Genomic DNA, 18,471 nt, shown 5'->3' with positions numbered 1-18,471 from the left:
TGAACCACACTAAAACAACAAGGCCAGTATGTAGGCGAAGGGAATATGGGAAAATGATCGTCAGGGATTGTCGACTAACTTACACAAGAACACGTTAAATGAGTCATAACCTATGCAACTACATTTTCTTCAGATGTAATTGCACACGTACGTCTTCCATTTTGAATAGGACTGATTTGAATAAAATGGTGAACTGCACAGTTGTAGAGCTCAGTGTCTAAAAGAGGAGTTTAACGCCCTATAGAAGTGCAACTTGCTGCTTTACCTGAGGAATTGTTGGCAACAACACAGCATATCTAAAGATCAAAAACATTTTAGGGTGTCATTTGAATTTGTGGCAAACACTACGATGTTCCAGTGAGGTTGTGTCAAAAAGCACCAGCTGAGCTTCCTCACGCAAAAACAATCCTTCCTTCAGCAATGGTAAGGCTGTTCTAACTTAAAAGAACATCAACTGTGCATACTAATCGACCCTCCGAGCGCCTCCCACCACTGGGCCAAACCTCTCCTGCTGTGATGCTTCTGGCTCTATCAGTGACTGACAACTCCCAGTCATGTGAGCCGTGCCACATGTTTGAGAGCTGTTAACCGCTGCTTATTATGCATTTCCAACTCAAATTAGGCAGTGTAGACAGTTTATGTTGTATGGTTTATGGATTTTCTTTGTAGAGACTTGTTTCATTTTATGATAAGCTGTGAAGCAGTGAGTAATTGTAGGTTCATAGCTCTCAAATACACATAATGACTTTGGACTTCACAGCACAAGCGTAAATCATTTTAAAATATGATACGCCTCCATAGTTCATCACTGTTAATATTGAGCATCATTCATTACTGGTCCATTAACTTTTTGATTCACCCTCAGAGCTGAGAGATATGGCTTATGTTTGTGAATAAGTGTGGTAATGAGTTTATATTTTGGCAACAACAACAACAAAAATCATCACTTACCATTTGTCTGTGCTCTCTCAGTCAATTTTGGCTCTGGTGTTCAAATTTGATTGGACGAGCGCGTATGTGCTCGCACACCCGACCTAGGGCAGATCACAGGTATTTTTATGTTTAAGGAAATTATTAAATTAACATAATGTGCTGTAGGGTATGTAGCCTACTGTACAATGTAATATCCTCATTGAACATTTTACTCATTTAAGAATCTCACCTTAAAATCAATCATCTTCCCCCACGCTGATTTCCGTATTTTGTCTTGTGATTCTGGGGTTCGTGGAATATAATTTAAGTTATTCACGACTTCTTCGTCAGTTTCGTTATCGCTACGCTACTCCACGGCACGATTGTTTTAGTAGGCTAGTGCAAAGTCCACCTTTTAACGTTACTTTTACTGTTTATGCCTTTTTCAGGTAAGAGTGGGCGCGGCCATTTGTAATCTGCCTGGCTTCCGTGCTCTGTGCTTCCGTGTAATTCGCTTCCAACTATAATAGGTGTAGCCTAAATGTAATCTTTTAATTACCATATAAATACGCTGGTTTGTAGTTCTTAACAAATTAGCAGTTTCCTGCACTTTGATTTTTCTCGTTATTTAGGCCTATAATACATCACAAATCACGCACATTCATAGAAAACACCTGTGAAAAATGACGTGGATAGGCCTATTCACAGCAGCGCCATCTTTTACCTGGAATGAAAACAAGTGATCTCTGAGTTGTAGTAGGACTATAGCCTACTCTACTGTTATATTGTTCTGCTAACAAAACACTGCAAACATATCTTTCCAATAAGGAACTTCAGTAGACATAAAACCCCTTACAATATGAGCTGTGGATATGTGATCTAAGAGTTTTTTTATTTACAGATTTGTAATCTGTCAGTGGATGCCATTGAAACAGGCTCACTGTCATTGCACTGCTCTGAATAAGGTCTATTGAAGTAACTCTAAAGTGTGTTGTGACCTGGTCCCTCCAGTAGGTGGAAGCACACGGCATCGTTATGCAATAGATGGAGAGAATTGACTGTCTTTATGAGTTAGTCACTGAATCATTCACTCAGTCGATTCTAAAACCCCACTGCTGTCTGTTGCTCAGAGACTCAGCGGTTGACTCTGCAGTGGCCTTCATTGTGACAGTGGGTGCACAATATCTATGTTTATGCCCATCTATTCAAATCATGCACTCATAATAAAGTGGACCATTTGTTTTTACAGCACTGCATTGATCATGATGATACAGAGTACAACAAAAACAGGGTTATTAATACAGCCTGATCAGTAACGTATTAACGGTGCAATATCATGTTTATTTTATTTTTTAGGAAACAGTAGGAAATCAGTGAAGATGCCACAAATATTACAAAAATGCTTTTTATTGCATAAACTCTATGCATTTGTCCTGTACATGTTTGAATAGGTATATTAAAATCATCTATGGGCAGCTAGTCTTAAACTACATAGATAAATATTCTGCATGCAAGGTGTACAGCTCTATCATTAAGTGAATATGGGTATATACATTTTTTTCTTACAATTAGGCTAATTAGGCTCACCCTTGTTTCCCAAACTCAAGTCTTCATTTGAAATACAACCCACTTTAAATACACAACTCTGTCTTTCTTATGTTCAGTCTAATTTCTTGGGATATTTCATTCACACCATTATTGCCCTAATTGTTAAAAAGGTCATTTCACAATATTGTCTCTAGCCTAAATATGATAATGTGACATAAACGGAAATAATTATTATTAACATTCCTACATTTCTGAAACCCCAACCCAATCCTCCAACTCCAAAATATAATTCATGTATCATTTTTTACATTCGCCACATAATTGTGGAGATCAAAATAATCTAAATATGCAAACACATAGTATATATATTATTTTATCAACCCATCCAGATCTTTAGTTGAATGCTACAAGCTAATGTTAAATTCTGGATCAGACAAGGACATTATGAGGACAAACACAATGAATTCATCAGTTCAAACCACCAGGTGTCGCTATTGTACCAAAATGAAATGCCCACTCGCTTCAACAGCACATGGATCAACATTTGAATGAGGAAAAAAGGGGTTGGACTAACATTATACCTTTATAATTTCAGTGTATTCAGCTTTATTCTCTTCAATACACCGGTGAAGACAAATATGGCTTTAGTCAGAAAGGAGAGCTGGCAGACATGTGTTGTTTTCAGCCGGTCCCTCAGTAGGCCTGACAAGATCTGTGCAGATACCGTTTTAAACTATCATGCACAAACAGAAAACACACATGTAAAGCTCTATTTACAGAGTTCTGCTAATTCACATGCATAATAAAGTAGAAGCAGACCTCAGGAAACGTGGTGGAGAACATACACCAGTGTGTTTTTTTCTACAGGTGTCTAAAGGAGACTGACATTCATGAAACACAAATAAAAGAACTGCATCAGGCACAGAGTTTTAGCCATCGCACCAATGGGAAAGATACAGTCATCTTCCATTATCATTCTTTTTCTTTATACAATCCTGTTTTTGAAGACTTGAAGCATCTTCATTACATTTCTGTGGCTGTACACATCTTTTAAAACATCAACAATGCAATGCTACCGTGGCTTTAATGCAGACACAGAGACTAAGATGCAATATGAACATGTATACACATAACTAAGATTTTTCTGATGGGTTTGGGTGTATGGTTGATACACCGGTAAAACACTGCCCCTATTAAAACAACCCAAGCTCATTACTAGAAAAATCCGAGAGCCATCCTAAACCTTTCAGGAATGCTGAAAAAGTGCATCTAAACAAGTATAACCCTGAAAAAGCAATAAGCCACATCAAACGCCTTGACGTACTGCAAACCCCAAGAAAGCACACATTTTGTTCTCCACACATTACTAGGTTAAGAGAGAACTTGGCAACATTTTCTGATCTAATATTTTATATCTAATGGATTTAAACAGACCTGAGTGTACCACAGTCATATTGGTATCCGAAAACGTAATCAAATTAGCTAAAATTGTTTTCGTTTATCAGTATCTTACTCTTGTTTCCCATTAAAAATATCAAAATACTCTTAAAACAAGATACTGTATAAGATAATATATCTACGCATACACAAACATAATATACATTACAAAACTGAAGCACGAATTAAGAATTTGTTCTCTTGTTTTATATTATTATATTGTGTGCACGATTTACTCAAAAGGATGGTACGAATTAGTAAAACGTGCTAATTACGTCATGTTAATTGATTTAAAATATAGTTTATGGCCACAATATTCATATTTTCCCTTCATGTCGAGTATTTTTTCATTAACACAAAATAAAAATTAAAAAATAAAACGTCTGTAATTTAATTTAACGTTTATAATATTTTATGAAATATATAATTGTTTACAGAATACATATTCTTAAAACTATATAAATCTCCATATTTTATGCAATTTTGCGAATAATGTTTTAAGAAAACTTTGATATTTTTACAAGTAAACAAAGCAAAATATTATTTATTTTAGCAATTCCATCAATGCATTTCTCTTTTATCAAAAGCAACCGACAATGCATTCGGGACTAGAGCTAGAATGATTTATCGGCAGGCCGATATTATCGGCCGATATTAAGCATTTTTCAAACTATCGGCATGGGCAGTTATAATGGTCGATAAATGAATATTTCAAAAATAAAATAAAAACGGACGAAACACGCTTCAACCATGTCAAGAGTGTTGGAGTTGTATAGTTTGTCCACCAGAGGGCACTCTACACCGTCCCTGTTGGCAACACTCGTGTATAACGCGCCACACATCCTGCTGATCCAGGTTGCAGGTAGCTTATAAGGCAATGTAGGGACTAATTAATATTTTATTTATCAGAACTTTAATATATTTCGATGTTCCTCTATTCTGTTGTGACAATAAAAGAAACAAGTTTCTTTTTAAAATGCTTTATCATATTATTTTAGTTAAAACTCATAAATAACTACAAATAACTAATGTTAGGGAAATCTGTTGATGTTTTGTTGCGCGTTTCTGGAAAATTAAAAAAATATCGGCCGATATATCGGAATATCGAATTTTAACCAACAAATATTTGTATCGCCCTACAAAATCCTTTATCGGTCTGTCTCTATTTTTATATATATATATAATTATGTGCATTCCCTGGGAATCGAACCTGTTTCTAGAGCCATGCTCCACCAGTACTGAACAAACATAGTGGGGATGGAATGAGTACTAAATGACGGTATTTCCAATTCTGTGGAAATCTGTGCAACTTTCTGTGGCGTTTCAATATTTCACGTGGGCGTGTTCATTACAAACCACTTCAGAAAAAGCATTAGACATGGTAAGATTGCACAATCAAATAGCAGAACCGATTCGAAATGATCAAAACTATGAGTCAGGCTCATGAATTTTTGAAGCTGACGACTATGAATTTAATTATGGTCTTCAACGAACTCTCCTTCCTCAGCCTCCCACCATCCCCCAAACCAGAGAAGAACTCTGGCAAGAGCAGACATAAATAGTCTCCAGAGTGGATGCTGTAACCCTCCCTCCACAAAGGTGTAATGAGTTGCCAATTACTTTTGCCTTCCAACATCGACATCAGACCCGAATCCAGCAGAATCCCGGCCGAAATATCTGGAGACACGGAGGAGACGGCGTTGCAGGAGAGGTGCTTATGAACTCCTGCGTGTTATTGCATTAGGGAACAGAGGTGGCACGAAACAAGCAGAAAGTCAGCCCTTTAAAGTCCTTGCCTGAGAGATGAGGCCCCGTGTAACATGCTGGCTTGGCTCGCCGCACACTTCCTGCGTCACTTAGTCCGCGTGGAAAAGTAACAGGAGGATACATATAAAAAAGAGAAAAGAATAAAAAGCTCCTCTTTTCAGTAGTGAGGTGTTTGGTTTTGTCTCTCGAGTGTTTATTTGTTAGTTTCAACATCTCCATCGACAGACATGCACATGCAGGCTCGGCCCCGCTCACAGTGGTGTCGCTACTCCATGCCGTTGCGCAGCATCTGATTGGCCGCGATGAGCATGACGCTGATGATGAAGGCCATGGCGAAAGCGCATATCAGGCTCTTGCGCACGCACGTCTGTCGATTCTTCTTTTTAGGATGAACTGCAATGACACAAAAACAGCAATTTAGTCCTGAGATCCTTAGGAAATGTGAATCTGAATGCATTTTCTACTTCTGTCTGAATGTGTAGGTGTCAATTTGCATTCTAGCCGACCGCCTTTCATCTGCCAATATGACTGGTCTAAATAAAGCAGCGTTTCTTGCGCAGCTGCGAGGTGGTGGATACAGTTCACCTGAGCACATGTGGCTGCTCGGCTCACAAGCGTGGGGTCTGGGTTGAGAATGGTGACAGTTTTTTGGAACACACACATGGAGACTTTTTGTGTGCCAGCCTCACTCTGTGATACCATTTTCCGTTCGAGTCCTCTTTCCGGCACAGTCCCGCCCCTCTCCCAATCACTAACCTGGTTACGGCAAAGTGGAGGCATGATAATGAGCAAACATAGGTACTCTTCTGCCTGAGTGTGTTTTGCTTTGAGAATTTGATTTTGCCCGACTCTTGCCTTTCCAAATGGCAGCAGATAGAAGTCGAGATAAAATGTCTCGCAGCATGCTCAGCATGTTTTGTAAGGGTACTGGAAAAGAAGTGCGCTTAATTGCACTGAATGAGCACTTGTGTACTTCAAATCTTAAAAGCATATTTAAAAAAAAAACATACTTGCAGATCATATAAAACTAATGAAATAAAAAGTGTATTAAGTGTACTTAAAGGCACACTATGTAATTTTTCGCCACTAGAGGTCGTTTATTCAAAACTAAGGCGTAGCTTTAATGATGCCTTGATTTCGCAGAATTCATAATTAAGAATAAATTCTTGTCAGTACATTCAGCAGTACTGTCTAACTAACCATATTTGTAAAAACAATAAAAGAAATTATGGAATTAATTGAGTCCTACTAAAGTGGGTCGCTCTAAAGTTCAGATATAACTGCATTTAATATAAATTTGACTCTTTAATATATTTGAAAATCTTTGCAATCAGCATGCAATTGTGTGTTCATACTTAGGTATATTCTTTTAAAGAATATTATTCCATAATAAGTAGGCCACCACATATTTCCAGAAGTACTGTATGCTAAAGTGTTTCATAAGAACAAAAACCCTCTCAACAAAAAGAAATCTTGTGATACTGCTGCTGTAAAGCTTAAAGGGTTAGTTCACCCAAAAATGAAAATTAAGTCATTAATTACTCACCCCCATGCTGTACCAACCCCGTAAGACCTTCGTTCATCTTCGGAACACAAATAAAGATATTTTTGATTGAATCTGAGGGCTGTATCACTCTTCCATAGACAGCCTGAGGGACTGCCTCTTGACGGCCCAGAAAGTCATTAAAAGAAAAGGTTTAAATATTCCATGTGCCTACAGCGGCTCAACTATAACTTTATCAAGCGTCGAGACTACTTTTTGTGCGAAAAAAAAACGTAAATAACGACTTTATTCGACTTTCCATTACTTCCTTATGGGCGCATGCGCGAGAACTGAGACGAGACCGTTCTTCTTCGACTACTTTTTGTTACCGGCTGCTCACCGCTTAGGAGTTTTACCGCCCCCTACCGTATAAGATGACGTACTGATATAGCCGGAGGCGCAAAACGTTCTGTTTACAAGCAGTACGTCATCTTATACGGTAGGGGGCGGTAAAACTCCTAAGCGGTGAGCAGCCGGTAACAAAAAGTAGTCGAAGAAGAACGGTCTCGTCTCAGTTCTCGCGCATGCGCCCATAAGGAAGTAATGGAAAGTCGAATAAAGTCGTTATTTACGTTTTTTTTTCGCACAAAAAGTAGTCTCGTCGCTTGATAAAGTTATAGTTGAGCCACTGTAGGCACATGGAATATTTAAACCTTTTCTTTTAATGACTTTCTGGGCCGTCAAGAGGCAGTCCCTCAGGCTGTCTATGGAAGAGTGATACAGCCCTCAGATTCAATCAAAAATATCTTTATTTGTGTTCCGAAGATGAACGAAGGTCTTACGGGGTTGGTACAGCATGGGGGTGAGTAATTAATGACTTAATTTTCATTTTTGGGTGAACTAACCCTTTAAGTATGCCATTTCTGTGTCACTAGCATCACCAAATAATACGCTAAATCTGTTGCTTGGATAATTCTAGACATCATATAGTTTGTGTTAAAGAATTTGTGTCTCTAGATACATAGTCTCAGTGTGTGGCCTTTTAACAACACATGAGGTCGGCCCAGGTGCCTCCATGAATGATTCATAAAAACACAGAGTGTGCGCATCATGAGCGTTGCTTTAGCGCTGTGGACATCTGTTACTGCTGGTAGGACAGAGACTCGAGGCTTTGGCACAAGGGATGTGCTTGACCCCTACAATGGTAACAATGTCCTAGCGTGTTCTATACGCCAACATATTGAACACTGGAATCATATTTAAAAGAAATTCATTAAAATAGTGCATTGCTTGCTAAAAAGTTTTTAGGATCTAATTGCAGTATAGTCACTTTTTATGGAAAGCAATGTGCCAGAATGGAAAAAAGGTGGTCAAAAAGGTTACTGACATTCTTCAAAATATTTCCTTTTGTGTTCAGCAGAGGAATAACTTAAGGGTGAGTAAATGATGACAGAATTTAGATTTTTGGATGAACAATCCCTTTAATCGGACAATGCAATGTGCTCAACTTGACCTTCCATTTACAGAGATGATAACTAGACACCACTTTCTAAAAAAAACACATGACACTAATGTTAATTGTTGCAACATTTTAACTAATTGAAGTACTATTTAAAATCATTAAAAACTGATAGGCTACTATAAAGACATATAAAGATGAACTATTATGGCAGAGAAGATTCTGCTAATTCTATTCAGCATTTTTTATTCTCTTGATCCCTTGTTCTAATAACTTTGCATTTTATAGTGACGCATGACAAACGAGGGAACGAATTAATAAGTTGTGGCCACGTTTTAAAAAAACAATAAATGAATAAGTCGTGGGAATTAATTCTAAATTTATAATTTGTGACAAAATATATATTTTTCCCCGCGTTATGTGCGGGGCTCTATACAAGATAGAGCTGGTCATATGGCCTTAATGGCCACTATATAAACACATATGTTCATGGTCCTATTCATTCACTAGGTTTAAAATCGTTTTCAGAGGAAAACATCGTTTCAAATGTTCTGAGGCACTCAAAGAGTTGCATAGGCTCAAAATAGTGTGTTTGCGTCATAATTTCAAAAATCATTTTCACAAGTTTCATAAGATGATTAGTTTGTTTCTGGAGATCTCATAATGTAGCGTAGCATATGCGACAGTGAGCTCTTGTGACCCTGTAGATGCAGTGACGACACCCACTCATGAATCTGGAAATGAGCTGCCTACTCAAAATCTAAACTAACATTTTCAATTCACTCCTCTGATTTAATAACCAAGAAATAAGCTTCTAAAAATTGCACCTCATGGCAATAGGCTGTGAATATCACATACTGTAAAAGACCATTAACCCTGTGTATTACTATGGGGAACATTGTGCTATTCATCACAGGATGAGATGAGGTGCAGTGAGATATGCATGAAACAGCAACATTAACATCAGCCCCTATTAGTTTGGAAATTGACTGAAGCAGACAACCCTATAATGAACTCAAGAGAAGCATCTACACATCATAACAAACACTGTTTTTAAAGTTAGATACATATATAGGAGTTTAAAGGAGACCAGGAAACTGGTATTTTGACTGGTGAATTTACTAATGGTCAATTCAGCTTGCATTGACAGAGGGTGCTTTGTTTTCACCGACTGAACATGCTCATCTGCATTTGTTGGTTCACCAGTTCACACTTACAATTAGAGTGGATAAGGTTTAATGTGTATGGTTTAAAGGTCAGCAAATTATCCATGTGACAAAATTTTCGTTATCAAGAGGGTCTGTGTGCAGCCCAAATCTTGTGACCAAGCAGAAGGTGTGTGTACAACAGCGAGCGCATGTATGAGTGACTTGAGCGTGCGCGAGATGGAGTGGAACACAAAATTAAGGACACATTCGGCATGTGCACACTATCTAGTGGTTTTCAAAGTGTTAAAGTAGTAAAAAAAAAAAAAAACGTTTGCTGATAATTTACTCACCCCCATGTCATCCAAGATATCCATGTCTTTCTTTCTTCAGTTGAAACGAAATTATGCTTTTTGATGGAAACATTCCAGCATTTTTCTCCATATAATGCACTTCAATGGGAACCAAACGATTCAAGGTCCAAAAGACAGTTTCAGTGCAAACTGCAAACTGTTCAAAGGGCTTTAAACGATTCCAGACGATGAATAAGGGTCTTATCAAGCGAAACGATCGCTCATTTTAAAAAAAAACAAAAAAAAAAAAACCTAAGTTTAAGTTTTATAAGCTCAATGGTCGACTTGCTCTGTTAGGGTTTGGGTGTGATGCGCGTTTGTGACTCCCCTATTCAAACTTGTTCATCAAAATGAACGAATCTTTTCCTGAGTCAACTCTTTCATTTAGTTCGTTGAATGAAAAAAATGACACGAAAAAAGATTCATTCATTTTGATAAACAAGTTCGAACAGGAGAGTCACGAACGCGCATCACAGAACAGAGCAAGGCGACCATTTGTGCTCATAAAACTTAAACTTTGTTATTTTTTTTTTAAATGAGCGATCGTTTCTCTTGATAAGACCCTTATTCGTCGTCTGGAATTGTTTAAAGCCCTTGGAACAGTTTGCAGTTTGCACTGAAACTGTCTTTTGCACCTTGAACCGTTTGGTTCCCATTGAAGACCATTGTACGGAGAAAAATCCTGGAATGTTTTCATCAAAACCCTTAATTTCTTTTCGACTGAAGAAAGAATGACATGGACATCTTGGATGACATGGGGGTGAGTAAATTATCAGCAAAAGTTTTTTTTAAAGTGAACTACTCCTTTAAGTGTGCGGACGTCCACGGACCCTCCTGATAACGAAAATTACATCACGGGGACGGTGCGTCCGAAATATACTTTCGGATTAATCTGGTGATTCTCCGCATTGTTCTGCGTCTGCCGGTGCAGTGTGAATTGGCCTTAAAATCCATTTCGGGACTACTGACACTCAATGTTTACACTCACCTCCCTCAAACTCTGTTTGACAATTCCCCGAGTTCTCGTTCAAGCTCTCCTCCTCATTGATGATGATGTTCTCGATGTCCTTCATCGTCAGGTGGTCCCGGAAGGCATGAAAAAGGATGTGTTTCAGCTCCTCCAGTGTTATCCGCTGCATGTCAAACTACAAAGACAAATAACACAGAAGCAGTTACTCAACCAAACTCTTTTCAAAAACAAGAATTTTGTGTCATTTTTTGCAAAAGGGACAGTTCACCCCAAAGTGAGTTTTAGATTTGAATTAAACTACAATTTTATTGTATAGTTTTATTTTAAAAATTTCAGGTGAGTACTTAGATGGATAAAACAGCACAGAAGAAAAAAAAAGCAATAGCCTTTGTAATCGAGGAGAAAAAACGCATTGATCAGTCTGAACCCTTTTTACATGGCACTCGATAAAGGGACAACGCAATTAACTGCAAGAAATTCAAAGGACATCTGAGAAAAACTGTCATGGGGAATGTAAGTTGATTTTTATTACTCCTATCCAGAGGGCGTTTATGAGCTCCATCCCTTTAATTACCCGGGCAACATTAGCCCAGCAGATCGATTTTTCAGGAGGATGTAAATGAAACTGTGGCACACTAGCTTAATGCCTTATTTGCAAAGCTGTCAGGTTAGAGAACAAACAGTCATTAGGAACACTGGGAGAACCGCTATACAGTCGGCTACATGTTAATACACCACTAAATCATTCTGCCTTCCCAACCAAAACAGAACAGGGGTAATCTGGTTGGCATATGATCATATAACCTATTCATGATAACAGTATGGTAAATGCCCCAAAAACATGCTATTATAAGAGTTTAAATCTAACTTCACTTTTTTACTTAAACATTCATAAGCACAGTGATACACTTCAGCATGGAAAGCTCCAAATTTGTGACCGGAAGCTCACAGTGCAGTTCTGTGGCTCTGGAGAAAGGCGCTTGACAGGCCATTGCAGCTCGTGAGGAGAGACAGCAGGATATTACAATAGCTGGCAAGCTAATAAATCTGACAAGCCATTAAGTATTCCAGCCTTACTATGCTCACCTCCACAGTAACTTGTCATTTCACTCCACTTTAGCAAGTCAGAAAGAATGAGTGCACATTTTTGTTTTGTAATACTGCATGCAAGCTGAGGTAAACACTGCAGAATAGGCCTACAAATCAGTTTATCTTTGTGTTTGTTTGTAAACCTTATTATCGTAATAGTATGCCCATGAATGTTGACCTGGTGGTCTAATATGTGGTCTGAGTGTATATGACATACATGTATCCACCTTATTTTGACTTCCGATTGATTAGCTACTGTATGGGTAAATAACTTGAAGAATGTGTGCTGCAAACCAGTGTGTTTACAGATTTTTTGTATCCAAATCCAAGGTTAGTTTTTCAAAACTCGTTTCAAAAGTGAGCACAAAATCATAAACTGAGGATCATTTATCACTGCTTTGGCTCAAAAAACATTCAATGACTAAATCTTTCAAATGACATAAAAACACAATACCTACAGGCCAATTTTCACGTTTACATACTCATTTCAAAATGGTTCGACTTAAGTGCTACATTTCTACAGTAGTATCATATTTAAATATATATTGCCAAATCTAAAAAAATGAACTACTATCAAAAGAAATTGATGTATAGCTGAACATCTAAACCGGTGTTTTTCTTTTAATATCATTAGCATAAAAGGCCAAGGGGAAAACATAGGAATCATTTTGCACTATAATGTAAACATGGACTATGTAACAAATACTGCAGTGAATTATAAAAAATTTTTTGCAAAAGAAAACATTGTATAATGCTGCCTGTTGTTAGGTTTAATGAGTTACATCGTGTCAAATCTTTGCCAGTGTTATGGAAGAATGACTTGATTTGAGAAATGTATGAATTAACTAAGCTGAATAAGGTAGGAGAACTGTGTGAGGAGCTTTGGAAAAGTGTCCTATGATAAGTATTGGGAAATGTGCAGAGTATTAGCAATATTTGCATTTTCTGAAGAAAGCCTCAATGGGCCTGTGAAAAATCTAAAATAAACTTTGCAGGGTAAGTTATATGCAATCATATATTGCTTTTTAAGAGCAATAATAATGCACATGCAAAGCTTGTATTCCTGATAATAAAAAAAAGGTTAAACCATCTGATTGTATGGGAAGTAATCCAGGGACATTGATGCAAACCACCAGCCTTTTAGCACCCAGACTAAAGCTGGGATGTTTCTGGGCTTACCGGAGAGAATGAGTGGGCACTAACTGCATTGATGTAACCTTCGGACAACCCACAGACACAGAGACTGAGTCGCCTGAGGGCATCAGATCCATCTGTTTTCATTGGAGGCCATAAGAGTGGGCAGCAGAGCAGCTCATTAAAAGCTCTTGTGATACATAACAAATTCCATTTTCTTTTCTTTTTTAAACACTCTTTCTTGACTGTGAGTATTTTTATACGAGCACTGGTGGCCTGAATGACCTTCAAGGTCATGACTGGCTGTGCTGAAGTCAGGGGTCATCTTTGTTGGGATGGTTGGTGTGTGTGTGTGATGATCTCCAAACAGGCTGATACTTACTGACCTATAGGTCACCTGAGATCTTTTTTAAAGAAAAGACAACCATCCACAGCTTGAAAAAAATGAGGGCCGGTATAGGCATGGGCAGGGGAGGGCTGAGCCCACCCAAATGTCTGCCTTGCCCACCCAATCATAATTTAGGAACAGATCTTAAAATCTGTTTGTATGATTTGTGCATAGGTGGGTTCTGTATTGAAATGTTTAATGAAGAACATTTCAGTAGAATTCCGTCACAAAAATAAGTGTATAAGTGTATTAACTTAAAGTAACGGCATGTTGCGTCACACGCTTCAGTCTGTAGTGAATAAGCAGAGGCTGACAATGACGCGAAAACGGGCAGAAATATTTGCGTGCTATCAAGCTGTGAATTACGAGGAGTTGCATCTTCATGAATATGTTTCTACATATTTACTTGTAGAGTAATACAAGAGTAAATAGAAAAAAAAAACCCACATTCTCTGTGGCATTTAATTGCCCCTTTCCAAACAAATCAAAGTTGCATTCATTGCTAGAGTAACATTTCCATCGTGCTTTCTTCCCAAATTATCAGAGAGTAGAAAAGTGAAAATTTTAGCATTATATTTAAAATGAAAATAAGACAAACATGGTCATGTCATGGAGAAGTGTGTTAGAAAATGTTATAAAAAATATAGATGGATGGATGGATGGATGGATGTTCACTGTAAAAAATAAACCGTAAATTTTACGGTAAAAAAACGGCAGCTGTGGTTGCCAGAACTTTACCGTTAAAAATACGGTAGGAACGTTAATGGTTTTACAGACTTAATTTAAAATTTACAGTAATAAACCCTATTTTATTTTCTGATAAAATGTTGATTTACCAACTTCTTGATATCTGTTTTAGAACATTGTAATACACTGACAATCATCAATCATCATCACAACAGTGATGAGAGTTACTTGAGCAATCACAGCTCATCATAAGTGATTACTTATTTAAGTAATACTTATATATAGAAGCTGCAAAGTGTCATTCACACAAACATTAAACACCATCATGGTAACACACAAGAAATTAAAAAATGCAATAAACATTAGTTTAACAACATTAAATGTAACATAAAACCCTAATGTACATAACTGATTTTAAAAAAAAACAATACAACTATGAGGAACTATAGTTATTTCAACAAAAATACATCAAATGTGAAGTGTCACACAGGGAATTGTGGGAATGTCAATTTACGGTTTTTCACTGTAAATTATACAACGTTTTGTTCTTTTTCACTTTCAAAAACTGTAAATTTAACGGTATTTTAATGTAAAATTATATTGCATGTATTTACCGTATAAAGTACGGAAACTTTCTCTTAACCAATTAACAGTTTTGCACTGTAGCATTTTTACAGTCTTTTACTGTTAAAATCACAGATATTTTTTACGATGGATGGATGGATGGGTAGATGGATAGATACACAAGCCGCTGTAAACTATCTAATGTATGATATGAATGTGTGTCCTGTGGTGGGACAGAGTGTCTGCCTATATCGAGTTGTCCCCAGAGCAGGAGTATCGACAGAGTCTGTTCACCCCACACATCAGGCCGATTTAGCAGCAATTAGTAACACATTAATGTAATCTCCCCTGCTGCTGCAGAAAACTGACAGCTGTGGTCATTGATCCTGTGCTCCAGCTCCACTAACACCACATACTGAAGCCTCTCTGTAAAGAAAGCCAACGAGGGTGTGTGAACCGTGCGAGAGGAGAAATGATTCATCTAGAGAGATTTAAGAAATCTGGATGAAAGACAATCCCATGGTGTGCTAATGTTTGACTTGTTTGATGGTTTAATAAGGAGTTACTGATTTTGATAACATTAAAGTAAAACATTAAAATCATTCTCGGTCACTGATTATCATTTTATTTCTCATATATATATTCTGTCATGACAGTTCAAAGAGAGACTGGCATGGAGATCTGATGGTAATGGATATGGCAATGTGTATGCATGCCATGTGATTGGCTGATTAGATATTTGCGTTAACGAGCAGTTCTACATTATAAAGTAACCAGTGAGAGTATGCACACACACACATATAGGCTATATAGATTAAACAAGTCTGTAAATTTTTCTGTGCTCTATTTTATAGCCGTACCAGAGCCATCTACATTTGGACTCAGCTCAGCACAGTGACCTTGTCTGACTGCTCAGCCATTTAATTTCCACACATCCTCAAGTCCCACTTCAGGGAATTCCAGTAAAATATTATGACGAACATGTTCTTAAGCTAGAGAGAATTTTTGATGATTTATCAAAGAGCGGTACACTTTATGTCCAGCCTATAACCTGGTTTCTATCTGCCCCACTGAGACTGTCAATGTTTCAGCTCTGGCATCGCACACACTTTTCCATGAAAGTCACATGATGGCTGTCTTCTTCTTCAAGACATGGTGACGGGAATAAAGAAAATTCAGCTTTACCATTCTTGGTATGGGCAAGGGGCGTTACTCAATGCATCAATGCACATGACTACATGGTTGACTTTTTTTGCATAATACATTTTTTTTGTCCTTTGAAAGTAAATGGGTTCCACAACAACATATGGATCCAATTGACTTTCATTATATGGACAAAAATTTTCTTTTGTGTTAAGCAGTAGGAAAACATTATACCATTATGGAAACTGCTGATTGGTTGAGTTCATGTAGCATTTTTTTTCAAGTAGAGGTAGACCGATTAATCGGCCGATTTTTGGCATTTTTAAACATAATCGGCATCGGCCAATTTCCAAGTATATCATTAATTTAACTTCTAACAATACGTTATTGTTAGAAGTTAAATTAAATAAAATATAATAAATCTTATATATAAAAATTAAATCATTTAAAGTTTTTTTCTCCTTTTTTGTGATAATTAGGTTATGTCCATTTGTCTTTGTCCATCAACAAACAAAACAAACCAAAAATACATGTTTCAGGACATTTTTTGAGAGGATAAAATGTTTTTGTTGAGAAAGTTTGTCTATGTCAAGTAATTATCATTTCTTTTACATTTTATCTTTCAAATAGAGGTTAAAAACCAAGCAAATATCAGCCAAATATCGGCCAAAATATTCTAATCGGCCGACCCGGATTTCAAAAGATCGGCATGAAAAAAAAACATATCGGTCGACCTCTAATTTCAAGACGTCAACGCCATTTCAAATTCCTACGTCACTGGACTAATTTGCCTAATCTTCACAGTACTTTAGACGCGATGGAAACGCAGACAGCAACAGGTCTGGGGGAGAAAAACAAGTTCCTGAGACAAATTGTAATTTCGGTGGAAGCGAAGCTTATATTTATAGCAGAGCGGCCGTTTAATCTGATGTAACAAGTCTTGAAAGCAGATACTTTCAAGCCATAGATACAAAAGCGTTAAAATCTGCCATGCAGTTCGAATTGACTCTCCCTTACTAGCATTGGGTGAAAGAGATCAGATCCTTGTTGTTGCAACAACTGCTTGGCAAACAGAATTGATCTCTCAGCAGTCAGACCATGAAAAAGGAGCGATCACTTTGGTTATTTAGTTTTCTATTAAGCACATCCTATTGACATACAAAAGCTAAAAGCCCTCGTATACTAAAAGACACACCATGTGCAAATAAAACTGAAGCGCCAATACTTTGAGCCTGTTTTCGACAGTTGGATGGTTACTGACCAAGCCCCAGGCAGGGTGACAGCAAAATGATGTGACCACATTCGATGTGTACACTTGGGGCGAGCAGGATGAGTTTGAGAACGCAATGCACCGGTCTCGTATCTCTCTTTCCACATTAGATAACTCTTTCCTCTGACTGACAGGTGTACGAGTCCTCAGTCCTCTCTCTCTCTCTCGTCTCGCACTCCACAGCGGCTTATATCCGGTCTCTCGATGCCAATTACTGCAACAAGACACAGGTGTTCGTCATTTGCACTTGACCTACCTCCGCTCGTCTCCTTTCTCTCTCTTCCGCTACAGACCTCGCGGAACCCTCACCACAATACTGTTCAGCCATTTGTCAAGACCTCTCCCAGAATCCCTACTTTAGCCAAAAGATGGATCTGCTGTTGCATACAGTGCGGAAATTGACTGGACATATGGTTTGTGTCAGTAATGACAAAAGGATGACAAAACCTTCACATTTAAAGTCTCAAGATGTAATAATCAATGTTTTAAGATTAGAATATCCTCTAGCTTTCTTCTTGGCCATCGGACCTTTTCCCAGTCAGATATCCAGTCTTCTGCAGCTACCCCATGAGTCTGTGCTGACCAGAATGCATATGATTGTGACCTTTCTATGGTTTTATTGTCTGAAATGGCGAGAAATACTGAAGGTGGGAAGTTTCTATAGTGTTCATATTAGTGCCTCCCACAAGAACCATACAATGAAGTGATTGAATCATTATCTTCTCATTCAGTTTCATTATGTCTGCTGTCAGTGAGACCATAATGAAGGAGAAAAGCTTTGTCACAAAAGCCACTTACAAGGCATATCATGGCTCGAAACTGCTGTTTCTTTGTGCTGTGCAACTATTCGAGTGGTTATGAGCCATAGAACGGCTTTTAAAATGGCAACCTACATAAAAGGAAAATCATAAATGAGATCTCTTTAACATCATAATTGCTTCTACTGGATAGCAATGAGATACAGAGCAAACTGAGGAGCTTATAGGGACACAAAAAAATGAACTGACAAAAATGATAACCAAACAGATGACGGTAGCCACTGACTTCCATGGTATGGAAAAAACCCTAAATGGAGTCCATGGCTGCCATCAACTGTTTGGTTATTTACATTCTTCAAAATGT

General features: G+C 37.7%; 2 protein-coding genes across 3 annotated transcripts in view; both read right to left on the bottom strand.

Moving 5' to 3' along the window:
* fam222bb (family with sequence similarity 222 member Bb) overlaps positions 1-1,540 on the bottom strand; it is a 66,666-nt gene extending 65,126 nt beyond the window's left edge. The window contains exons 1-2 of the mRNA XM_089121358.1: positions 1,163-1,540; positions 952-1,034 (exon numbers count right to left, since the gene is read on the bottom strand). The gene's annotated coding sequence lies outside the window, so the exon portion shown is untranslated. The remainder of the gene's footprint in view (positions 1-951; positions 1,035-1,162) is intronic.
* A 761-nt stretch (positions 1,541-2,301) lies between these two features.
* caln1 (calneuron 1) overlaps positions 2,302-18,471 on the bottom strand; it is a 48,108-nt gene continuing 31,938 nt past the window's right edge. For both annotated transcript variants that reach the window (XM_039670399.2, XM_039670398.2), the window contains exons 5-6: positions 11,093-11,249; positions 2,302-6,057 (exon numbers count right to left, since the gene is read on the bottom strand). In XM_039670399.2, the coding sequence (XP_039526333.1) occupies positions 5,930-6,057; positions 11,093-11,249 (285 nt within the window). In that variant the 3' untranslated portion in view covers positions 2,302-5,929. The remainder of the gene's footprint in view (positions 6,058-11,092; positions 11,250-18,471) is intronic.

The sequence above is a fragment of the Pimephales promelas genome, chromosome 16 (assembly GCF_988280905.1).
Source record: "Pimephales promelas chromosome 16, fPimPro1.hap1.1, whole genome shotgun sequence".
NCBI classification, from domain to species: Eukaryota; Metazoa; Chordata; class Actinopteri; order Cypriniformes; family Leuciscidae; genus Pimephales; species Pimephales promelas.
The sequence above is the reverse complement of the archived record's forward strand: the minus strand, read 5'-3'. Positions and strand labels throughout refer to the sequence as shown.